We start from the raw sequence: 26,769 nt of genomic DNA on the forward strand, positions 1-26,769 counted from the left end.
ATTTACCGTTCAGAATCAATTAATAATTGAAAATTTTTTTTTATTTGACAAGACATCTTCTGAAAAATATACTATAGAGGTGCAAAAACCAAAGGTTGTCCATTTACTCCGACCTCTTTTTACGAATAGCTTCAAGCAATCGTCGCATAAGACTCAAACAGTATTCCTTGTTGACGGATTGGTCGGTCGGAAGGAATTCAGAGTGCACCACACCTCGCTAATCGAAGAAAACTGTGAACATAACCTCAATTTTTGAGCTTCTTCGACGTAGTTTTTTCAGCTTCGGCTCACCTTTACCACGATATTCGGCCGATTGATCGTCTGTTCCCTCGCCTTAAGTATAAACCCAAGACTCAACGCCAGTAATAATACGTTTCATGATTTCCTGATAGTCGGAAAGCATTGTTTTACATTAAATGACTTTGGAACCTATTGTGCTTTCACTTTTCTTAGACCGAAATGATATTTCAAAATGATATTCACTGATCCTTTCAATATTCATGCAATGAGTCTCCGCATGACACTGTCCATCTCTTCGCATGCCGCACCAACCCCACTCATCTGGCACCCTTCTCCCTTTGGTAAGACCACGTAGAAACAGTACGTTTCTTGTGCCTTCCGTTGGATGACGTCGACGGCAACTTGGGTATTCCTTACCATCCTAAAGGGAATTAGGCACCCGCTGTAACAAAAACAGCAACAACATATTCCAACGATGCCATTAACATCTCCAACTGTTAATCGTCGATTCTCAAGCACCGATTCCTTTATTTTATTGATCGTGTTGATCATCGGTTGTTGTTGATGGCTGTCCTGAACGTGGTTCGTCATCAATACGTGCTCGACCGTAAACTAGCAGTTTAGTAATAGAGCAAAGATCTATCCATTATGCCACAATACGCCTTACATTAAAATTACTCAAATTTTTGCAAACAAAAACTACTTAGTGTCTTTTATATTAATAGTAGAATACACAGTGTTCAACTTAAATTACTTAAAAGCTAACAAAAAAATATGTTTATATGTATACTTATTTAAAATTACGTAATTATAACTTTACACGTTTTCAAAATAAAAAAAAAATAATACATCACACGCTACCAGTGTATACTGGGTGTACCCCCATAACTTTCTACACCTGCCACGCCTTACAATATACATTGCAAAAAATACTCTCATATGCAGTCCAGCCCCAACCTATTGGTTACACTCTCGTTTGTTGACGCTGGCGCAACTCTGCCTCATCACCTTCGAACGCCCTATTCTCCACGCCGATTGTTAACGTTTGCGCCTGCGCCACAACCGCTGCACGCGCTTCAGTATCCCGTTGCACACATTCGGCCGCATGCTCGGCCTGTTCGAGATTTTCATGTATCACATTCGTTACGATGCCGTTTAATTGACCCTTCGCCTCGCTCGCCAACGCTATCGCTTCAATCGCATTAATATTACCATTCGCGTCTTTGGCGTCCAGGCAATCAGCTTTGCCAGCGCCAGCTTCACTATCGGCGGCTTGTGCAATTGCTTTGCGCTGTTGTTTGCGTTGGAAGTTGTACATCCAGCTGTGGGTAGATTTGACATTCATAAATAACACAGTTATTAGACAGTTAATCTAGGACTTACAGGAAAATAAACACCGCGGGTGCGGTGAGTGCGCCACCTAACAAATAGAAAGCGCCGGGTAATACTTTCAACGTGGCCGCATACAAAGTGGTGTACATGGGTGCGAAAACCATAGGCATCAGCGCTTCGGCAACACCGAACAACGAGTTCACTTTGCCCAATTCATCTTTGCGCACCAGTTTGGTGGCAATCGAACGCATAGCTATGAAGGCAGTGCCGTTAAAGATCTCCACAATCGCACCAACATACATGTGCCAGGGCACGGTAGCAAAAGCGTAAACGAAACCCGATAGAATCTTGGACATACTGGAAATAACGCCGACCAGCGCATCATCGATCTTCAACTTGTGCGAAAGTATGCCGACGCAGAAAAGTACGCCTAAACGAGAGTAGGTGTGAGGAAAATTTAAATGATATACATTAATATAACCACAAAATACGTACCAACTAGACCGGTGATCATCGCATAGGTTGAGAATACGCTGAACTCCACCTCACTCCAGTTGAAGCGGTAACGTGTAAAAAGATATGTCACAGACATTTCACCTGGTTTTGAAAAACGTAAGCAATTAATAACCACTTTAAGCTGCTAGGCATGAAAAACGGTCTCACCATGCATTGGTCCAATCACAACCATCACAACAACCATTAGCATTATGACACGCTGACGACGCTGATTTTCGCCGCGCTTAAAGGCCACCCGGAAGGTCTCCACCACGTGATCCTTGTCGAAGAAATCGGCTAACAAACTCTTGCGCTCGCTCTTCGGCACACTCTTCTCCGGCTTGGCACGCGGTTCAGCCAAGAAGAATAAACCATAGAGGAACGAGAACAAATAGAGACTTGCTGAGATAGAGAAAACGCCATAGAAACCAATTTGTCTAGAAATAAAAATTTTCATTAGGTGATAGACAAGGCATTCTTTTGTGAGCAATGTAAAAAAAACAGTAGTTCCGGGCGAACCCGAAGCCGTAATTGACTAAAACTAGTCGGCTTTATATCGTTAGTTTCAGCAAATATGAATCAAGAAACTCTAACTTCTAGTTTAGGCAGGCAGGTAGGTAAAGTGAAGATCTGACAATGCACCTAGGTCTTTAGCAAGACCATTGAGAAATCATCGCAGCTAAAATCCTCTCGCACTTGATTATAACCTCTCTAAAGTACCCTGTGCGCCTGATGAAGTTCATTAATACAAAAAATATTTGCGATTTATTTCCTATACAAAGCCTTACATTCACATAGAAGATGTTCTTTAGAATATTCTTCGTCTAGGATCTATTGCATCCATATTCTGAAAGTTTTGATCTAAGCCTTCTGAAATGGTTAGTTTTGGTCGCCTTAAGGTTTTATTAAAATATTTAATATTTTGGAACAACTTTCTCTCTATAGGTATGTCAGCTAGTAAAATGTGTGTTAACCCCCTTTAATTTAGGGGACCAAACCTTATCAAGTATATGTATCATAGAACTTAAAATATTTACTCACTTCAATAGCAGTCCACTGAACGCCATACCGATGGGTACCCCCACCGAGAAGCAAACATTCAATATGCCAATACGTAGCGTACGCTCCTCTTCCGTAGTAATATCCGCTATATAACTGAAGACACCCATTAGCATCGTAAACCAACCACCACTCAACGAGGGAAATATAGCTTCCGTCAAAGCGGCCACCTCCATCGGCGTACGTTCGAAGTACACACAAAGTATGAGACCGACGGTACCCAGAAATTCACCAATAATCGGTATGAGAATGCAAGGTTTTCGTCGATGATGCCGATCGCTCCACGAACCCCAAAACAGAATGAGCAGACAGGGAAACATCGATTGTATCACAGTTTTCCAGGCAGCCATGCGTGCAACCATCTGTTGCACGGTCTCCTCCTCGCTGCAATTGTGTAAGTTACACAGATGAGAGATTTGCAAAACTAATTATTATTACAATAAGTTTACTTACAGCGTATAATTAGCGGTATCTCTGCGTGTGAGCGCATCACACACAACTTCGCCGTAGTCCATGTTGACGCGACACGCCTTTTCTAAATTCAGATTTTGCGTCGCTAAACCCGACAGCACACTAGGCATAATGTAGGCGGCTAGGATGGGCTCTACGGTGATATTATTGATGACCTTTTGTAGTTTCTCACGCCAAGTCAACTTCGGTTTCTGCGGCGGCTTTTCGCTGGCCTCCACGCTTTTCGCTGTGATAGGCGTTATAGTTGCAATGGCCATATTTGTACCCGCCGGGCTGGCGGTAGTCGTGTCGGCCGCACTGTGACCCATTTTGAGAGGGGTAAACTGGAATGGGAAAAAGTATGATGTGTTCGTTAGTTCGTAGTTTTATATAAGCGATTAAATTCTAGAAATCATCCTTAAATAAATAATCTTATTGTAAAAACAATATAAGAACCCCTTTCCCCACAATTTTCAAATTATTTTTGGAAATTATACCAATTTGATTCTTGAGCCTTATCTATAGCACCACTTTCTGGTCAAAATATTTATTTTCACCTAAGTTATACTAAAGGGTGATTTTTTAAGAGCTTGATAACTTTTTTTAAAAAAAAAAACGCATAAAATTTGCAAAATCTCATCGGTTATTTATTTGAAACGTTAGATTGGTTCATGACATTTACTTTTTGAAGATAATTTCATTTAAATGTTGACCGCGGCTGCGTCTTAGGTGGTCCATTCGGAAAGTCCAATTTTGGGCAACTTTTTCGAGCATTTCGGCCGGAATAGCCCGAATTTCTTCGGAAATGTTGTCTTCCAAAGCTGGAATAGTTGCTGGCTTATTTCTGTAGACTTTAGACTTGACGTAGCCCCACAAAAAATAGTCTAAAGGCGTTAAATCGCATGATCTTGGTGGCCAACTTACGGGTCCATTTCTTGAGATGAATTGTTGTCCGAAGTTTTCCCTCAAAATGGCCATAGAATCGCGAGCTGTGTGGCATGTAGCGCCATCTTGTTGAAACCACATGTCAACCAAGTTCAGTTCTTCCATTTTTGGCAACAAAAAGTTTGTTAGCATCGAACGATAGCGATCGCCATTCACCGTAACGTTGCGTCCAACAGCATCTTTGAAAAAATACGGTCCAATGATTCCACCAGCGTACAAACCACACCAAACAGTGTATTTTTCGGGATGCATGGGCAGTTCTTGAACGGCTTCTGGTTGCTCTTCACCCCAAATGCGGCAATTTTGCTTATTTACGTAGCCATTCAACCAGAAATGAGCCTCATCGCTGAACAAAACACGCGCGCGAAACACATTTCGAACCGAACACTGATTTTGGTAATAAAATTCAATGATTTGCAAGCGTTGCTCGTTAGTAAGTCTATTCATGATGAAATGTCAAAGCATACTGAGCATCTTTCTCTTTGACACCATGTCTGAAATCCCACGTGATCTGTCAAATACTAATGCATGAAAATCCTAACCTCAAAAAAATCACCCGTTATAAACAATTCGACATAAGTATTGATTGGTGGTAGCTCTAAATTAATAAACCTCGAGGTTCACTGTCCCAATAGTACTCAGCTCTGATTACCCAGAGCTCATTTATTTATAGATTTTCCTTATCCTAATTCATTTATGTAACACATACATGTTTGTCTATACATATACATATCTTAATCCTAATCTACTGTACATAACGGCATTATGATCATTCGCTGTCAAGTCGGAATTATACTGTGGATAACTCATCAAAAACCACTCCACCACACCAAAGTCCACTATTCATCACCTGCCACGATGTCATAGATGTGTTTCGAAGCACTGTTATTATATTTTCAAACTTTTTGCCTGACCAACCATACGAGGCATCTCGACAAATTGTGTGTGAACCAACCTGAAAAAAATTAGTCTACAATCAAATGTTCATACACCATTGAACGTAGGATAGTCCCATTAAAGTCTATAATTGCCTCAATCTCACGATAGCTGACATGACGATCAGGCCATATTAGTTTGCACACGGCATCAGTAGTTTCCGGAACAACCACTAATTTTAGACAAACTTCACGAAATCCGTTTTGGAGTGATCTACGACTTCACCAAAGCATTGAACAAACACAGTATTTTTTCGGTTTAACCTTCATTACCCCCTTCGATTTAGTTTCTATCTCCCCAATCCCATCAAAACTGCGTCCCCGCATTGAACTTTTGAGTTTGCTGAATAGTCGAAAGGAAGCACGAAGCCAAGTCAAGCGAATAAAGCGGTTGTGGGACGATATGAGTCGAGTTTTTGGCAAAAAGGTCGTGAAGAACCAAAGCAATTTTAGCACCAATGGAGGCTTGAAGCGTTTCAGACACACTTCAAAATGGATTAAGCTGAGCCAAATGACATGTGAACACTATTAATCGACGACTTTCAGGCACCTAATCTTTGACGTAACCCCAAGCATTTTTTGTGTCATTATTTGATCATCAAAGACTTTCCACAACATTTCCAATGGGTACGGAAAATAATATTTTTTCCGCAGAAAAAATACAAAAACAAAATGAGCAAGTTCGTTGCTTAATAAAATCAACCATTATAATAATTATTATACCCTGAACAGGGTATATTAAGTTTGTCACGAAGTTTGTAACACCCAGAAGGAAGCGTCGGAGACCCTATAAAGTATATATATAAATGATCAGTATGTCGAGCTGAGTCTGTCTGTCCGTCCGTCCGTCCATCTGTCCGTCATTTTCTCTGCAAGAAGCTGCTATTTTTTTGAACTGCCGATATCGGACTACTATAACATACTATATGTAGCTGTCATACAAAACTGAACGAAAAAATGTGAAAACTTTCACATTTGACAAGATATATTCACGAAATTTGGTATAGATTATTTTCTAAGGCAAGAATGTAATCTCCGAAGAAATTGTTCAGATCGGTTAACTATAGCACATAGCTGCCATACAAACTGAATGATCGGAATCAAGGGCTTGTATGGAAAACTTTCGCATTTGATGTGGTATCTTAAAGAATTTTGACATGGAAAATTGTTATGATTAGATAACTGTAGCATATACGAGTAGCTTCCGTACAAACTTAACACATAGATACTAAAAGAAATGCATCTGTGAAGGGTATATTAGCATCGGTGCATTGGTTGTTTACAAAAGCGCATGTAATTCGGAGTTCTTTAAACCTTAAACAGACGCTTGGCAATTATTATACATAGTTCCACGAACTTACGAAAAAATATACCTGCCTTCCTGATAACATAGCGAAAATACAAAATTCACGTTACTTTCTATACAAATCTCGTTTGCGCTTACTCAACACAAAGCTCAAAGGTCAATAACCTTTGATCATTCACCTAGCCAACTAAGTGTTTCACCTTTGAATTACATAAAGTTGTAATTACTGAAAAACATTGAAAACATGTGGCAACATTAGTTATTGCTCGTAACACTTTTGCGCATTCTGCAGCAGAGACACGAACTAGAAAGTCTGAACTCTGTCACCTATGGGGTAGTTAGACAAACCTTTAAACTCTGATATTTAATTATGAATGCATCAATTTTTTAGTAAATAAGTACTCGCCGGAAAGACCTACATACTATATAGTACATATGTATGTATGTATGGTTATCAGCTGATAAAATTGGACTCAGACCGAGCCAATTAAACAGCGCGCAAAAACCGGACCGGCGATTTAAATATTTTTTTATTTTACATACATGAAATGTCGCTTTTTTTGTCAGTGCGGCTCTAATTTGATTAGGTGATATGTACTTTGAATGGATTATGACGACGTGAAATACACACATACACATATATGTATGAGTATATATATGTATATACACCGCTTAATAAGCTTATTACCGCGTGATTATCCAACTTTACATGACATTTAAATATAGAAATCGGAAGGTGCCTACAACTTGTGCATGTATGCATGTGTAACAAAATAAAAATAAAAACAACAACAACAAATATATCTTCTTCTGCTAGCCGATTCGATCCGCCTTTGTTGTGTTTTCATTGTCGCTCGCATCTTCTTCTTTCATATGATTTCTAGATGGGCTTATTGCTATTGTTGTTGTCTGTTTGTTATTGCTTTTCTAGTAATAGTTGTTTACGTAGCGCTGTTGTTGTTATTGTTGCCTGACATTGTTACCGGCAACAAGTGATTATAGCGCGCTGTTCTAGTTTATATACTTACATATGTATGTATATGCGTACATACATGAAATCTACCATATGCATTGTATATGCTCAAACATACATACTTATATATCTCGAAACATATTCTATGCCGACAATGCTCTCATTCAACGTGCGTGCATGTGTAGCAGCGATTAAGAAAACAAATCTACGCGAATAATTGATAAATAAGATTAAGGTGATGCCCCAACACACCCACATCTACTTTGACTCTTGACCACACATAACATACATATGTTCGCTTCTGCTTATTTACTCTTGTTTATATACAAACACCGCTATTTACTTATGTTTATGTGTGTGTATGCATCCATATATTCGTATCATCTATTATCTGGCGTTGACATAAATCACTTAAATTGCTTTTTGTCTATTTTGCGTAGTCATCGACGGCGACGCCGACGCCTGCGGCAACACCTAAGCGTCAGCTCAGATGTAGAGATTTCGGCGTCTGTAACTTAAAACGTCTGCAAAACTTTGTGCGTTGAATTTGTTTTTATTTATTTATTTTTATTTTTCTCCATATTTAATTTATTTACTTTTTGTATTATTATTATTTTTTTTTTATTTTTATTTTTGCTTTTGAATCACTCAAAGTGTATATTATTGTTTTTGCTTGTTTTTGTTATTTTCTTTGCAAATTGCTCGACTATTTTCTGGTGTAAATTTTTATTGTCGGCGTTAGCAATAAACCGGCGATAGCTGAGCTTTGCCTTTCTAAAGGGTGATTTTTTTGAGGTTAGGATTTTCATGCATTAGTATTTGACAGATCACGTGGGATTTCAGACATGGTGTCAAAGAGAAAGATGCTCAGTATGCTTTGACATTTCATCATGAATAGACTTACTAACGAGCAACGCTTGCAAATCATTGAATTTTATTACCAAAATCAGTGTTCGGTTCGAAATGTGTTTCGCGATGTTGTGTTGTTCAGCGATGAGGCTCATTTCTGGTTGAATGGCTACGTAAATAAGCAAAATTGCCGCATTTGGGGTGAAGAGCAACCAGAAGCCGTTCAAGAACTGCCCATGCATCCCGAAAAATGCACTGTTTGGTGTGGTTTGTACGCTGGTGGAATCATTGGACCGTATTTTTTCAAAGATGCTGTTGGACGCAACGTTACGGTGAATGGCGATCGCTATCGTTCGATGCTAACAAACTTTTTGTTGCCAAAAATGGAAGAACTGAACTTGGTTGACATGTGGTTTCAACAAGATGGCGCTACATGCCACACAGCTCGCGATTCTATGGCCATTTTGAGGGAAAACTTCGGACAACAATTCATCTCAAGAAATGGACCCGTAAGTTGGCCACCAAGATCATGCGATTTAACGCCTTTAGACTATTTTTTGTGGGGCTACGTCAAGTCTAAAGTCTACAGAAATAAGCCAGCAACTATTCCAGCTTTGGAAGACAACATTTCCGAAGAAATTCGGGCTATTCCGGCCGAAATGCTCGAAAAAGTTGCCCAAAATTGGACTTTCCGAATGGACCACCTAAGACGCAGCCGCGGTCAACATTTAAATGAAATTATCTTCAAAAAGTTAATGTCATGAACCAATCTAACGTTTCAAATAAAGAACCGATGAGATTTTGCAAATTTTATGCGTTTTTTTTTAAAAAAAAGTTATCAAGCTCTTAAAAAATCACCCTTTATTTCATTAGAGGTGAATTTTTAGAATTCTACAATAAAGTGAGTTGTCATTTTTTCTTTGCTTTCCAGTAGTATTGCAGTAAAAGAAGGTATTTAAACGTAACACTTTAAGTTATGTATTATATGGACGGAAAATATGGGCAATTATTGGCTAGAAAGAGAAATTGAAGACAGAAAAATTTATCGGTAATTAAATTTAATTCAATAGGCTTTTAAATGTGATTTTATCTAATTCCAGTATGCTAATAATATGGTAGAAAGTAGTATTATTTTATTATCTAACTTCAGGTAATAGATTTGACTTATTTTTGCGCAGTCATTTGGAAAACAGTTGAGTTATATATAGGTCTTACGATATAATTTTATTATTTTTACTTAAAAAAAAGTTGAAATTAGCCAGAACACCCGCTAGGTGTCACCAGAGGCAATAGATCATAAGCAATCAGAAAACAACGGTAAAAACGACTGCGTCGAAGCTCTAATAGCCATTACATTTCACATTTGCATTTCGTATAGCATAAAAAGACATAAATAGATCTTTATCCTGATTTTGATATGTTCAGAGGTTATAGCGCTTTCTTTGGAAAATAATCTGCTCCAAATTTCATGAGGATATCTTGTCAAATAAAAAAGTTTTCCAAACAAAGACTTAATTTTGATGGTCAGTTTGTATGGCAGCTACATGCTGTAGTGGTCCTATAGCGGTGATTCCGACAAACAAGCGGCTTCTTGGAGAGTAAAACATATTTGAAAAACTTTAGATCGATATCTCAAAAACTGAAAGACTAGTATTTATAGTATATCTATAATATATGAAAACTGAAGGAATTGTTACTATAGATAGAACGGAGAAACGGAGATCGCTAAATTGACTCAGCTTGTCCGGCTGATCATATACATATATATTATATATTTTATATACATATGGTCTATACTTTATATGGTCGTCGACATTTCTTTCAGGGTGTTACAAACTTCTTAATAAACCTAATAAACTCTATTCAGGGAATTTTTAGCCTATTGTGGCTAATCTTCATCTAAATAAGTATTGCTTTATGTGTGAGTAGTGGATTTAAAAGATTTTAAGTCGTTAAATGGCGCTAGCGCTAGGTTGTTTTAGTTTAAAAAAACCTATTTTCAACAATTTTTTCTCATATAAAAAGTGATATATTTTATTAGAACTTATTATTGTTGCAAACATACACTATTAACATAGAAATTCTGAAATTTTCGGAAAAAAAGTATTTTAAACTCTGTAATAGCGACGCTATTTCCGGTGACTCCTCGGAAAAAAGTTGCGCACGCCTTGACAGGATAACTCCTTAAAGCATCTAAAGTGAATAATAGGTATTGTACTTATTTCCTTAACTTAGAATTTGGTCGAAAGAAAAAAAGTGAGAATTGAATTTTTGTCCAAGTCTTTAAGAATTGTAGCTCAAAGACTTTTGTAAAATTGCATGAAGATTGGTTCAGTAGTTCTCGAGAAATCTTGCCAACCGTCTTCAAAGACCTTGTTTCGAGAAAAACGCATTTAAAGACGGCGCAGTTAGTTTGGCTAGACTCGACTACATAAGTTCTCAAGGCTGTATCTGCGAAACTATTACTTTAAAATTATTTTAAAAATTTAGGACAATATTTTAGAAAATTCCAATAGTAAATACAGGCTCTTGAATTAGAGAACTAGATCTAGTTTGGCTCAATCAAAGTAATCAAGTCACAATCTCGTCAGCACGAGATGCAAACTCTCTCTTTCCTAAACTTCAATAACTATCTCTTAGGTGTCGTTAGTACCATATGTTAGTAGAGGCGTGCAGTTACTAAAGTACTCGAAAATCCGTTGATGGAGGCCCCTATTATTAGCAAAGGCAACAACAAACGTTTTCCTGTCATTATAATTTATACCGCTTGTAAATCGATAAACAATTGTGTCAACGGATGAACAGATGTTTTAGCGAAAATAAAACTTGTGTAAAGAAAAGAAGAAGAGAATTTCGCAAAACAGCCGCCGGATAGGTAAACATTAACTCAGTTTGCAATAACAAAAAAAATAAAAAAATGTGTATCAAAGAAAAATGTAGATAATGTATAAAATCTGAATATACATACGTCTGGCAAGTGTGTTGCGCTTTTTTCATAAATATATACAGATGTATGCCATATGTACGAGTATATGTTTTATTATTTCAGGCTTGGAATGCATTGATATATAATCTACTTATTTATATATATAAGCATATTAATATATTTATCATTTGTTTACTTATATATATATATGTATACATAAAATATAACATTATCTATTATGTCAGCCAAAGCTTTGAAAATGCTACACTCAAACACTCTTACTTATAAAATATTTTCTTTCGTGTGAAAATGCATATTCAATCGTGCGTGACCGCCATGCGTGCAAATATTTTGTTGATATATTTTTCATAAATTGTTTTCTGTATTTCATTACTGCCTACAAAACGAAGATCAGAGAAAAAGCACGCAACTTTTCAGATAACGCAATTACAGGTATGTATGTGTAATCAAGCTGAGCACAGCTGATTGCACGATCTACTAAACGCATTGCTGCTTTATCAAACTGTATGTAAAGGGTGATTTTTTAAGAGCTTGATAACTTTTTTAAAAAAAAAAACGCATAAAATTTGCAAAATCTCATCGGTTCTTTATTTGAAACGTTAGATTGGTTCATGACATTTACTTTTTGAAGATAATTTCATTTAAATGTTGACCGCGGCTGCGTCTTAGGTGGTCCATTCGGAAAGTCCAATTTTGGGCAACTTTTTCGAGCATTTCGGCCGGAATAGCCCGAATTTCTTCGGAAATGTTGTCTTCCAAAGCTGGAATAGTTGCTGGCTTATTTCTGTAGACTTTAGACTTGACGTAGCCCCACAAAAAATAGTCTAAAGGCGTTAAATCGCATGATCTTGGTGGCCAACTTACGGGTCCATTTCTTGAGATGAATTGTTGTCCGAAGTTTTCCCTCAAAATGGCCATAGAATCGCGAGCTGTGTGGCATGTAGCGCCATCTTGTTGAAACCACATGTCAACCAAGTTCAGTTCTTCCATTTTTGGCAACAAAAAGTTTGTTAGCATCGAACGATAGCGATCGCCATTCACCGTAACGTTGCGTCCAACAGCATCTTTGAAAAAATACGGTCCATTGATTCCACCAGCGTACAAACCACACCAAACAGTGCATTTTTCGGGATGCATGGGCAGTTCTTGAACGGCTTCTGGTTGCTCTTCACCCCAAATGCGGCAATTTTGCTTATTTACGTAGCCATTCAACCAGAAATGAGCCTCATCTCTGAACAAAATTTGTCCGAAAAAAAAAAAAAACCGAACACTGATTTTGGTAATAAAATTCAATGATTTGCAAGCGTTGCTCGTTAGTAAGTCTATTCATGATGAAATGTCAAAGCATACTGAGCATCTTTCTCTTTGACACCATGTCTGAAATCCCACGTGATCTGTCAAATACTAATGCATGAAAATCCTAACCTCAAAAAAATCACCCGTTAGTTGGAATTACTTACAGTGAATGAGAAAAATATGCATTTTTCAGAACACAATAACAAATATTCTAAAGAAACACATTCTCATAGAATTTATTTAAGAACAAATATTCGAAAATAATGTTCATTAACGCTATACTCGTAGAAAGTGGGCTTAAAACTCTTTTAGTTCTAGCGAAAGACTTCGGAAGATGTCATGAGTAAAAGTTACCTCTCATTTGAACTCTATATCAGAAAAATTCAATGCCCATTTCTCGGCAATAAATTCGTATTCGCCTGATTTAGCTGCGCATGACTTCTGGCCCGCCCCGGGGAACTGTTTTGAGTCAAATGAAGAAAATTTAAACGTGAATCGCTATGTGCTTGAAAGCTATTCCGGAAATTGACTGTAACAGATGTTTCAAGGATTGGAAAAAAAAAACTTTGCACAAAATATTGGCGCCAAGAGGAATTACTTTGAGAGGGACGATATAGATTTTGAAGAAAAAATTAAGAATTTTAAAATTATAAACAAAATCTCACTATTTTTTGCTCATGTTCACGCTCATGTTTCTGTATTATGTAAAAGCTCAGTAGTTGTCAACTGATTCATTTTCCTACAGGACTTATCATATTTGTTTTACCTCCAAGTGTGGTTTTCAGCTTTTCTCTGCTTTGAAAACCGAAGACAATGACAGAGTACGTGCTCAGAGTCTTCTATACACACTGTATACGTCTGACAGTATGAACTAAAGTCATGACGATATTTGTATAGGTAGCTTCTAAAGCACCCATGGCCAATGAGTATTTGGGTCAGGTGGAAATCCAGGTCCCCATGTTGTCTATCTCTCCACGAATGTATGTCTGGAATCAGTCTGTGTGTCCACCGCGCTTTGCATGAAGTTTAGTACCATTGCTGCCACAATACGATGCTTTTGATTCTCTCTGCACTTTTTGCTGCGGTAGACGTCTCTGATAAGTTATGTATTCGCGCGAATTCGTCTCCATGGGTGTCAATCTGCGGCATACTGGCTAATACCTCAGTGAAGTCATTTGATATGGTTCGGAAAGTACTTATCACGCGTATTGCAGAAAACCGTCAGCTGGAGCTCACACAGTCTTTATTCGCCATCATTCTAGAGAAAGCAAGTGCTCCCTGAATTTTAGTCTTGAGTCCACAATTACACCAAGATACTCATCTTTTCTTCTATTTTCCTGGAGCTTATGAATAAGACTTCTGTCTTTTATTCTGCCAGCTTTAGACTCATGGTAGCAAACCATTGATGCAGTCATTGCATCCGGAAGGTCATCAAAATTTTTAGCCACTGCTACCACTATGAGGTCATCGTATAGAGCTTTTATCATGTTTGCCCACTTTACGGAGTTGAATGCATTCTTCACATCCAGGGTTATTAGCGCGCAGTATCAACCACTTCGCTTAGTGCGTCATAGTGATATATATTGCATATTGTTTATGCTGCATGACGTTGTTTTCAAGTGCCAATGTGCATTTTTAACCAATTGCCAAAAGGTATATCTTAGGTTAATATGTTATCATATGTATACATCTTAACCTAAATAAATATGTTTGTATATTTAAGTGTTCAAGGCAGGTTTATTACATTTTAATGCATATAAGTATATGTGTATGTTTGATTATGTATATATATTTATGTTTTGACTGTCGCAGCATTATCAACGATAAGCATATTCAATGATATTTGAACATATTGCCGTGGGGGAAAAAGTAATTACATGAAATTATGCGATTTCAACTAAAAATTTTTTTCCCGAAAATTTCAGAATTTCTTTATTAATAGTGTATGTTTGTAACAATAAAAAATTTTAATAAAATATTTCATTTTTTATATGAGAAATAAATATAGTTTAAAAAAACTAAAAAACACGCTTTCAAAGCATATCAAACTAAAAAGTGAAAAATAATTCTTTGTATAAACAAACAATAATAATGAAGGATTGCATTATTGTGAGAAAAGCGTGGCATGCTCGATATATGAAAAATATGTCACAAAGCACCCCACGCTTTTCTCACAATAATGCAATCCTTCATTATTATTGTTTGTTTAAACAAAGAATTATTTTTCACTTTTTAGTTTGATATGCTTCGAAAGCGTGTTTTTTAGTTTTTTTAAACTATATTTATTTTTAATTTTTTAGTTTGATGTGAGAAACCCCAAAATTTGTTAAAATATGAACTACGACATGAAGTATTGGTTAAGTAAATCGATACTTTGGCAGCATTTAATATCTACTCGTAATATTTCATTAACTAATTGTTACATTATTTGCGACCAAGTTCTATTGACGACTTTACGAATTATTACTTATAAATCGAATCATTTCTTCTAAAGCTTCACTGTTACATGGGGTTTTATCTGTCAACTTTGAACAGTCCAGTTCTTCAATTCGAATACAGTCCAAAGATCTGCAACGACTAAGTGCTACATAAGCTTGTTCAGCAGCAAACAGTCGAGAGACCAGATAAATTACTGCATGTTCTACTGTACAACCTTGCATCTTATAAACGGTCGACGCTCAAATCAGTATGCTATTTAAATGTCACTAAAACTAGTTTTATATAGATTTTGCATACTTTTAAGCGCATCTTTTTGGTGAGCTGCTTAAACTTACTATTGCCTTCCTACAGTGTCGCTCAAATATTCCACGTTTCAGTACCACTTAAAAAAGTTACAAACATACATACATACATACATACAAGTGAAGCTAATAAAAGCGTATTAAAAAAGGAGTTTTCTACTACAGTTGCTTCTAGGAGGCACTTTGAAAACTAGTATCTGAATTTTATTTTACTACAAAAATTTTATTATAAGTATTAATTTTTTTATTACCTAAAAGTCACATGTTTTGCATTATTTGATATTATTTCTTCTGGTGCGCGGTATTACTTTTGTATATACATATGTACATATGTAAGTATATGTATCTATATAAAGTATACTTTCTTTAAGGATATACATATGTATATTTCAGTATATACATATGCTATTCAAATGTCGCCAAAACTAGTTTTATAAAGATGTTGCATATTTTTGGTGAGCTGCTTAAACTTACTGTCGCCTTCCTACAGTGTCTCTCAAATATTCTACGTTTCAGTACCACTTAAAAAAGTTACAAACATACATACATACATACATACATACGCCTTCCTACAGTGTCGCTCAAATATTCTACGTTTCAGTACCACTTAAAAAAGTTACAATCTTACATACATACATACATACATACATACAAGTGAAGCTAATAAAAGCGTATTAAAAAGTTGTTGAAAAAGGCTGTTTTTTACGCTTATTCGTATACCAATATTTCAATGTTGCCTACATTTAGGGTGATTATATTTAAAAAATTATATTTTATGTATACTTTTGAGCCGACATGCTGTTTTACAGTAATTTATGAATATACAAAATATTTTTTTTAAACTTCGCACAGGCCAGCACATTTGAAGTCATTATAATAAAAAAAAATTGTATTGCCTTTTTTTAGGTTATGTTACACTCTTTATTTTCCTAATTCATATAGTAATATATTTTCCTGTCATTATTATGAGACAAAACACAATTAAGTTCATATTTTATTTCAACACACCGTGCGAGCTAACACCACAAAGCTGCTCAGTCAGCTCGAGTGTTTCAAATGTCAAGGTCAGGTGAATACAGTACCTTATACTAGGTATTTAATTAATAACATACGCCCACTTGTAGCCTTTACGGCTACCTTTTTGATATACACACGCTTAATTAAAGCAACTGATGAGTACTTATATAAAGATCAAAGCTAATCTACAGCTCAAGCCACATTTCGAACAAATTTCATATATACATATGTATATATACATATATATGTATATGTTTTAGTGTTTGTAAATATATTTTGAGACTTATGCTTGTAGTGGTGCATACAGCAATTAGTTTCGGTAGTTTATATTATATAATTTCTCGTCATGGACTATTGCTCTGGCTCAATTGCATGGCAATCGTGAGTTGACAAGAAAAACCCAACAAGTGAGATTTGCGTGAAATTAATAATAGAAAAATTATTATTTCGAAATATTAATAACAATTGCAGTATGTAATATTTATGATGATAGCAAGTGGAAACAAAATCAAAAAAAATTAAAAAAATTTAAAATTATGAAAAAATTAATTTAGTCAAAATTAATAAAAATTAATTATTTAATAACCGAAATTGTATTAAAACAACACACAACTCAAAAATCATGCTAAAAAAAATATCAAAATCACATTTATATATTTAATCTAGTTCAACTAATTTTTATGCGCAAAATTTGCATAAAGTACATAACTCAAATTAATAAAGATTGCACTTAATCAATTTTTCAAACAAATCCATGGATTGCTGTTATCTTTTGCGTGTTTTAAATTTACAATTTTACTGCCTATACATGTATTTAGGAGCGCGTGTTCAGAAAGTGCGCCACCATTCGTGTCTCTATGTCAGTTCAATAATTGTCAGCACACGATTACTCGTGCAACAACAACAAGTCTTTGTCTAAGACTGGTCGAATTTATAGTAAATATTAGCACGTTTAATTTACATTCCTGATAAGTAAATCGTAAGCTGCTGAAATAAGCTTCGTGTAAAATTTGTAAAAATGAAAATTCATAATGCGACACTCAACTTCTGAGGAAGTGTCAATATACACGTTTAGTGAAGCAAAAGCATGTTAATTAAAAAAAAGAAAAATTGTAAATATTGCGTCTTAGACAATCTACTGTCTCTGATCTCTTTTTCAACTCACGCCATTCCATTTCACTATTTTGAAAATGCTTTCTATTCGTACGACTTATGTAGTCTTATAACACTATATAGTTTACAGTCATTTTGCGACTGTGATATTAGAGACTTTTACTTGTTGTTTTTGTTGGTAAGATCGCGCAGAGCGTACTAAAATTATAGAGGGAACACTTCTTCAGCCTGCTGAATGGCAGTAAAAGCATAACACCAGGAGATAGTGAACACGATTCCAAAATCGATCTCGGTGGTGCGGACATTCCATTGACCGCCCATGAAAAAGTTCGAATAGCAATTAGCCGTCTACAAAACAACAAAGCGGCGGGGCCGATGGATTTCCGGCCGAGCTATTCAAACACGCCGGCGAAGAACTGATAAGGTACATGCATCAGCTTCTTTGCAAAATATGGTCGGACGAAAGTATGCCCGACGATTGGAATTTAATCGTGCTCTACCCAATCAACAAAAACGGAGGCCCCACAATCTGCGCCAACTATTGTGGGATAAGCCTCCTCAACATCGCATATAAGGTTCTGTCGAGCGTATTGTGTGAAAGATTAAAGCCCACCGTCAACAAACTGATTGGACCTTATCAATGTGCCTGTAGGCTTGGAAAATAAACAACTGATCAGATCTTCACCATGCTCCAAGTTTTGGAAAAGATCCGTAAAAAGAGTATTGTCGCACACCACCTCTTCGTCGTTTTTAAAGCAGCGTTCAACAGCTGCTGACGTACGCCGACATCGACATCTGCTTTCTACAGAATGGATGGGGAGCGAAGCAAATGGGTCTGGGGGTGTATGAGGTCAAGAAGAAGTAGCTCCTGTCGAGGACCTAGCTTCACTTGGAATTTCCAACTGGCGCCGCATAGCAAAAGGAGAAACGACTGCTGTTGTTAACTACGTCTGTCTACCCCAATAAAAAAAAATATTAATTAAAAAAAAACTTACATAAAAAGCTTTAATCACTTCCAATTGCTCATACTCTTAGAAAAACTTTATATAAATGCCAACACATTCACACACTCTCGCACACTCAATTGTACACACTTGCTACAGTTAAAGCGCGTTTTGTCGCTTGCTCAATTACGGTATTTTCGTCACCAAATTAATTGCCACTAAGTGCAGTTCGTAAATTAAAAATCTCCAACAAAGACTAACTAATCGGGATATCTATAAACCCATACTCATACATACACATATCATAGACATTCACACCAACACATACATACACAATCATACACCCATACATAAGAGCACATCTAAATTTGTAATAATAGAATCGCAGTTGAATAATAAGCATCGCTCGAATGCTTGAAATAAATGCTATGTACTTTATAACAGCCCGAGAGAAGGAACTAAAGTTGTTGTAATGTGCAAAAAGCGATAATTTCTGTAAAAAAGAAGCGAAAAAATTTCAGCGAGTAGTCATTAAAAATGATTGAAATAAAAGCTTGTGTGTTTGTATATAAATCTAGAGGCGGCGAAATTTAAGGACAATACTAAATACGCAAAAGTTTCACTCAGAAAAAAAAGCGCAACAGCTGGCGCGTGCAACAAATTCCGCTATGTCACGGAGCGTTTGAACAATACAAACATACGCTCGATAATGGAACTAATTTTTGTTCTGACTTAGTTAATTTCGCTACAAAAGTGCTACAATGTGTATATTTAGAATTGGCGTTCATTAGTTGTACTTTGCGTTTCGCAATGAATTTAGTTAAGTCTAACCGGAAGATGACACTTTCGTTGATTCGCCGATGACTAATCAATGAGCAGGTACGAGCGATTTGCATAATTAAGCAAAAAGTGCTGTTACTTCATGGGTCCATTTCCGTTTTCAGCACCTAGTCATTGGTTGAGAAAGATGATTGAGATTACGATCATGAGAAGAAGAGAGTAATCTCAAGGAGATGACTCAGACTTAGGATATCTGGCAAGATCACAACACTGGTTTACCTAAATATTTCCGCCCGGAGACAAATTAACCCTTACATAAGCATGATTTTGGGAACTATAAGAATGGATGAGAACAATTTCCGTTTCATCGGCAGTTGGGTCTACGTAATCGAAAGAAACACGAACTTTTACCTGGCAAAGAACTGTCTATTCTTTAGGTTAGTTTAGATTAAGAGGTCGATCGTAACATGGATTTCACTCGGACTGATCCGTTGGGGTACCCAAGAACTGGATCATAAAACCATTAAAAATCGACGAAGCGTTTTAAGCATCACTCAAATTTGTTGAGGCGACTAATGTCAGTTTCGGCTATGTCTTTTGGTTTAACGAAGGTAAGACTACCGGGATGTTTCAGCCTGAAAAGCTGGAAAAAGGATGTGAAAGTACCTAGATATTTCCACCTCACCCTCCTTCATTCAACTTTGACAAATAGCGTCCGACAAGATTTTTAACCTCACCGCATGGATACCTATTAAATAATGTTCAGTAGGAACTCCTACGATTGCGGCAAGATTTACATTGATCAAAGCAAGTAGGTCTGTAGATCTACTGCATTCTACTATAGGCCAAAAAGATCTCATCGTCGCTAGTCTTCGAATCTGTTAAATCTACGTGCGGCCCATTGTTCGAGTGCTGGTGATCCCATTCCGAAGAGACCGGAGCAAGTGTGCCTCCTCTGGCTAGCTTATCAACTTAGCAGTTGCTAGCGGATCCGCTGTGACCAGGCACCCAAACTTGTCTGATGATATATTAGCAACCACGTCTGCCTAAAAAACCCTACAGTGATCCGGTAGCCTAAAGCAAAGATAAATGGAGAGCCGCTTTGAGAAAATTCGCCCTCCAACCTTCCCTCTTACCTTCTGCTATCTGTGAAAAAATTGAATACGTCTCTTCTCCAGTTACTTCTCCTCATCAACACATTTTTCGTCGGTATGTGAGCAGAGAAAAAGACGCCACGAATGGCCTCTGCGACAGAGTGATTATTATACAGGAATATAAAACGGTCACATGGTACTCGTAGTGATCTAGTAAACAGCAAGTTTCCTGGAAACTGTTGACGCTTGCCTGAATCGAAGCCAATAATATAGAACAACAACAACAAGTCTTAAGTAAAACGGCAGTTGTTAAACTTAATGACTGATCTGAGCTAGTTTTCGGGAAAATAAAGGGAAAGATTTCAATGAACTTACTTATTAAAGTTGAAAATAAGTGCTATCAACGAATTGAAGCTAACTTAAAGCAAGCTTAAACAACAACTTTCTATAAAATCGAATATAAATAAAATCAGCAGCTCGAACAACAAATTGTTCAACAAACTAACAGCTTGCCAAATTAAATGCGAATTAGCACCACTTCAAGGTTTCGATCAATTAAGTATATTGTGGTATTACATAATATTAGCCGTCTTTGATACGCCACTATACTGCTCGCTACGTTTGAGCTCTCCACTTTTTACAAATAATAGTTTATATGTGAGGAGGAAATAGTCATGTGTAAAAGTTCACGCAAGTAATTAAGGTTCTCTGAGACCCATTCACTTGAGAGTGGCCAGAAACGATTCTTTTACATATGCGTCAAGTAGTTACGACTTCCGGTCTTTGAACAAGTAACCTCTGTGTAGCCAAGAAATATCCGTTTGGAGGCGAGAAAATTTATATGTCAGAGCAATTGATGTTACTATCCAGAAATCAATAGAAATAGGAAGCAAGAGTATGCTGGTAGCTCTTTAAGTCAGTAAAATATTGTTGCTATTAAATCTTCAATCGATTATACCAGTCTATGGCTATTATACCAGTTGTTTGTTCGATTCGTTACTTTTCAAGGTCTGGCAAATTGAATGCAGCTGTTATATATTATATTTAAAAGTAAATATATTTATATATACGTATATATACATATGTGGAAATATTTGTTAATTTAATATCGTACACACGACTTCGCCGTATTAACTTTTCTTATTTACCGATTTTTTACAGCAAATTTATTGCCTTGAACTTTTTAGCACCCCAAAAAACAAACATCAATGCAGTCAAACAGCTATAAGTAATCATATGCAACGCTACTTGTTTTTACGTTCATATATACATTTATAACATGTATATTATATATGAATTTGTACAATACACATACTAATCACACATATGCATATACCATATAGACGCATGATTACAACGTTTAACCAAAAACTATCCTTCACGGTTAAATCTAAAAATAACAAAAAAGCAATTTTTTTAGGCTTCAACAGCCAACCATGAATGTTTTATGGCTGCGTTTGTATGCTTGTGTGTATTTTTTGTGTGCAACTTGCAGCGCGCATGCTGGCGTTTACATGCCACATGCGATCGTTTATGGAAAATCATAAACAATTAGTGAGTTATGAGCCGTTAAAGGTTAGCTTTTAGGCATCAAACTTGAAAATTGCAGCTCTTTGATTTTTTTCTTTTATTTCTTTACACTTTTTATATGCTATTTACACGAGTGATTAAAGGTGCATATGTGTATATGTTTGTACTTATGTATGCATAACGCAAGTGCAATGACTTTTGTTATTTTTCACAACACACGGCTGCATACGCAACGCTGAAAATTGCAAAACTGTTGAATAACATGTTCTTTATTAAACAAAGCAATTTTCTTTTCTTGTTGCTTTATTGTAACAATCGATTTGGAAATAGAAAATGTTGAAAATTTGCTTTATTGGCAAAAACGATGGCTTATCTGTATTACAATATTGATTCTCTGACATATGTTAAATATATATAAGTACATTAGAGTGGGTCCAAAAAACCAAAAATTGATTGATAAACACCTTTAAGAAAGCCGCTCCAAGTTTGAGCTTTTAATTCTTTTTTGTTTTGCTCTCAGAGAGCAGGAATACAAGTCGAGTAGAAAATCGTTCGGCTGCCTGTTGTAATTGCATCTTCGAACGTCGAAGCTTCTTTGTGTTTGCTGACGTGCGTTTTTTCCTACACAGAGACGGGCGCGTACCTTTGCTGCAACGAAATAGTTGTCCGAGTCATTGTTGGGACGTCTATTCCGACTATCACAACATTAGCGATCTGGTTAGTGGCTTTTCGATCCGAAACTGCCAGGTAGCCTGATGAATTTTTCTATGCTGAAATCTAGTACTACAGATAACCATATTTCGTAATCCTTAATCTTTTCATTGGATCTGTTTTTTTAAGTAGCGCGTCCCAAAGTTAAGAAAGAATTTTCGCTTTTAAAAGTTTTACTCAACTAAAACTCACTCCCCACAGCATCAAATTTCAGTACCCACAAATAATTACGAAAAAATACTTCAACAGGTGGCTGTGCTCTAAGCTGTTTACAGTTTACCATTTAGTTTCCTTCTCAGCGAGACCACAACAAACCAATTTTTATGCAATCTCCCTATACTACGCACTTACAAACACACATACATATATACATACACTTACACATACACACACAGCAACAAGCAAGAGTATTGGTGAATTAGCGCAAATTATTTTTAAGTAGCCAACAATAACAACAACAGCAATAAAAGCACTACACAATGCTGCCGCTGCAACTAAGCGCTTTACAATGCCCGCTCACAGCATTAGCAACAACAACAACGCTGCATAACATATAAAGCTCGAACTAAAAGAAAAAAGGAGGAAAAGGCAAAAAAGCAAAAAAAAAAGAAACGAAACACACACCAACTAGCAAATAAAATCCGATTAAAGATTTTATTATAGCACAATAGAATTTCAAATTTCCAAGCGCACATCAAATAAGCGTACGAACAGCAACAAAAAAATGCAGCGATATAAAATAAATTGTTGTATTTAGAATGAGGTTTTTTGTTGCTGTAGTAGCGGAGCAAATGATTTAGTTTATTTTCAGCTAATTGCTGTTGGCATTTCAAATAGGTAAAAATGTAAAAATTGTGAGTTAATAAAAAACGGATTACCTTTTATGGTGGACTGCAGGAAATTCACACAATTCGCGAATACGGCAACACTGGACACAGGCGAAAAACTTCAAACAAAATGTTTGCACTCAGAATGAAATAATTGCGCGGGTTTAGAGTACTCTTATGTAATTAGCGGTGTTTAATTGTAACTGTAAATGCAAATGTTTGTATGATAATTTTCCTTAAGCGGCAAATAAAAGTTTATTGCTTTTTATTGTTGTAAATTTACCGCAATTAATTGTGATTTTCAGTTATTTGTTGTTGTTTTTGTTTCGCCGGTTCATAGTCGAAGGAAGCTGTTACTTTTAAAGCGGTTATTTGTTTTTGTTGTTGTGTTTATTGTAACATGTTTCTGTAAAACAAGATGGTTTAAGAAATATTTTTATTCTTGGTTTTCTTGGCGCTTTTTTTATTTGCAAAATTTTTAAAAATTATTTTTTGTGTGTTCTTTCGTTTTTCCCTTATTTTTTTTAATAAAACATAAGAAATTTAATCAAAAAGTGTATAAGTTATTAAAAAATGGTGAATTAATTTTTTTTAATATACTCCTAGATTAAAAAAGTAAATATTATTGTATTAAATATATAAATTTTAATTATTATCGCAATTTTAATATTTTTTTAATTTTATTTATATTTTTTTATTTTATAAAATTTCAATTTAATTAAATTTTACTGTTATTGATATTTTAATTTATTATTTTATTTTATATATGTAGATGAATAAAAATGTTTAATTTTATAATGTGCAAAGAAAAAAAATTATAAAATTATTTGAAAGATTTTATACTTTTTCAGAAGTTTTAGATTATTTTATGTAAATTTACACATTTTTTCATTTCACTAAATTTTTAAATATTTTTTATTTATAGTTTTTTTATCAAAAAATGTTTCATTTAAGGAGTATGATATATAAAATATATTTTCTATCAACATATACTTTTATTAATTTTTTATTATTAGCTTTTTAATTATTTCAATTATTAAATTTAACGTCTTAAATTATTTAAATTAAAATTTTATTAAAAAGCCCCCCAAAAAATTACCCATATAAAAAAAATACCAATTTTTTATTAAATCTTCCTAATAAATTTTTTAATTATTTTCTAGCTAATAATTATCTAAATTCATAAAAAAAAATTTTTTCCAACTTTTTACAATATTTTGAAACCAAAAATTTTCAATAATTTATTTTATTGCATTATTATGTATATTATGCATTTTTTTTATTTTGATTTGAGTTTTTGAGTTTTTTGTAATTTTTACATTGTTAACTTTTATTTTATTTGCTTTTAATTTTTTTTTTTAATTTTAATTTATTATTTTATTTTCTAAATTATTTATTTTTCTATTTATTTTTGGAATTTTAAAAAATTAATTTTTAATTTAATTTACTTAATTATAATTCTTTTATTTTTAATTACTAATACTTTAGCAACATTTTCACCTACAAATCAATTTTATGTTTTTAATTTAGTATCTTTTTCCGAAAATATCTCTCTTTTTATAACAAGACTAAACTTATTTCAGTTTTAATAGAATAAACTGTATACGTATCTCTTTATATTTAATTTTGTTAATTGCTTTATATTTTTGTTGTGATTTTTTTGTATATTTTGCTCAAATAATAAATTATATTTTTTTTAATTAAAAATTTAATTGCCTTAACATGTTTATTATGAAAAAATTTATTTAATTTAAAATTAATTTATATTTTATTTCTTATTACCAAAAATTTAATTCACTTTAAAATTCTCTTTTTAATCTTTAATTTCTTCACTATCAAAAATGTAATTTAATTTAAAAATTAATTATGTCATTCCATATCAAAAAATTAATTTAATTTAAATTTTATTTATCTTTAATTTTTTCATTATCAAAAATTTAATTCAATTTAAAATTTATTTATTTCATTCATTATCAAAAAATCATTCATTCACAAAAAGTTAATTGAATTTAAACTTTATTTATATTTTATTATTTCAGTATCAAATAATTAATTCAATTTCAAAATAAGAGTGGCAGTTTTTAATTATAATTTATTTTTATATAAATTTTTTTTATTTTAAATTTCTTAGTATCATAGATTTCAATTCAATTTTTTTTAATTCAAACTTTAATAAAATACCGTTAACATTTTTTTTTTAATTTCTCAAAGCATTTTTTAGTTATTAAACATTTTTTTAAAAATTGATTTCATAATTCAAAACGCTTAATTTTTTATTTTTCAAAACTGCTTAGAATGCACTATATCCCGGAAAAGTTTGCCAACTCAAAAAGTTCTACAACACTCATACGCTCCCGTGTCCCACCAAGCGACAGGAGAGCACTTATACGCAGGCGCATACCGTTCACAAATCGCAAATGTTAATTTCCGCGCAAATACGCAACAGTTTTCACATTTCGCGCATAATTAGCAAATATGTTCGATTTTCAATATTATTTTCTAACTGAATACACACGTAAATAATTTTTGAATATTTCTGCTACATACACAAGCTGCAGCCAGTGCAACTGCGCATGCAACGAAAGAGCTCAAAAACAATTTCTAGTTGTTTCACCTTCAATTCGCAGACAATTTATTCGCCTTTACGTTGATTGCTTTCATTTACTACAGTTACTTTGCCACTTATACGCATGCTTTGCGACTTTACGCTTATTTGGATATTTTAGAAATTTGTCGTTGGCGCGCTCACCTAACGCTCGTTACCACCGTACACCACACTATTTCAATAGCTCTCGTCTGTTTATTAATGTTGTTTTTGTCAACTTTTTTTTCGAAATTACTTTTCTTTTCTTTTTCAACTTTTTGCCAATTCAATCTCACTGTACTTCTTCACATTCGGCAGCGTATTTCGAAAGTAACGAACCAGCGGCGGCGACTTGAGCGCAGCGACTGAAATTTGAATTTTGCGTTTCGAGTTGATGAAGTCGCGCGCGCACACACGCCAAGTTGCTTCGCGTCGCGTCTCGACGCTATGCGGCGAATCAAGCCCAACGAAGCCAAAGCTAAACCAAGTTCAACGGCAACGGTGACAGCAGCAACGGCGGCGCAGCTACAGTTACAGCGGCGGCAACGCAAGCGCAGCACACACATACATACTTTTATATGTATGAGATATATGTATTGCA

The 26,769-nt window shown here is 34.9% G+C and overlaps 1 protein-coding gene and 1 long non-coding RNA gene across 8 annotated transcripts in view; one reads left to right on the forward strand and one right to left on the reverse strand.

Annotated features, from left to right (window-relative positions):
• LOC125778337 (uncharacterized) overlaps positions 1 to 9,455 on the forward strand; it is a 178,286-nt gene extending 168,831 nt beyond the window's left edge. The window contains exon 2 of the long non-coding RNA XR_007422637.1: positions 9,337 to 9,455. This is a non-coding gene — a long non-coding RNA (uncharacterized LOC125778337). The remainder of the gene's footprint in view (positions 1 to 9,336) is intronic.
• LOC105228813 (solute carrier family 46 member 3) lies at positions 924 to 26,544 on the reverse strand. Of its 7 annotated transcripts, none has more exons than XM_049455359.1 (9): positions 26,334 to 26,544; positions 23,868 to 23,990; positions 23,636 to 23,787; positions 3,580 to 3,920; positions 3,109 to 3,510; positions 2,236 to 2,504; positions 2,068 to 2,169; positions 1,624 to 2,002; positions 924 to 1,562 (listed from the first exon to the last, which is right to left on the reverse strand). In XM_049455359.1, the coding sequence occupies exons 4-9, from the start codon at positions 3,903 to 3,905 to the stop codon at positions 1,205 to 1,207; spliced, it is 1,836 nt and encodes a 611-aa protein (XP_049311316.1). In that variant the 5' UTR covers positions 3,906 to 3,920; positions 23,636 to 23,787; positions 23,868 to 23,990; positions 26,334 to 26,544; the 3' UTR covers positions 924 to 1,204. The 7 variants fall into 7 exon arrangements, with proteins under 7 accessions (XP_049311316.1, XP_049311317.1, XP_049311313.1 ...); XM_049455360.1 differs by having other exon boundaries at positions 23,868 to 23,934; positions 26,199 to 26,544; XM_049455356.1 differs by having other exon boundaries at positions 26,199 to 26,544.
• Between the last annotated feature and the right edge of the window lie 225 nt (positions 26,545 to 26,769).

This window comes from Bactrocera dorsalis, chromosome 4 (genome assembly GCF_023373825.1).
Source record: "Bactrocera dorsalis isolate Fly_Bdor chromosome 4, ASM2337382v1, whole genome shotgun sequence".
In the NCBI taxonomy this organism is placed as follows: domain Eukaryota; kingdom Metazoa; phylum Arthropoda; class Insecta; order Diptera; family Tephritidae; genus Bactrocera; species Bactrocera dorsalis.

What these genes read in the sequence shown, in the direction of transcription:
- LOC105228813 (XM_049455358.1), bottom strand. Translation starts at nt 3,905, where the DNA reads ATGGGTCACAGTGCGGCCGACACGACTACCGCCAGCCCGGCGGGTACA. An exon ending in GATACCGCTAATTATACGCT is followed by an intron (nt 3,511 to 3,579) that starts GTAAGTAAACTT and finishes ACACAATTGCAG; the next exon opens with CGAGGAGGAGACCGTGCAAC. An exon ending in CCCGCGGTGTTTATTTTCCT is followed by an intron (nt 1,563 to 1,623) that starts GTAAGTCCTAGA and finishes ATCTACCCACAG; the next exon opens with CTGGATGTACAACTTCCAAC.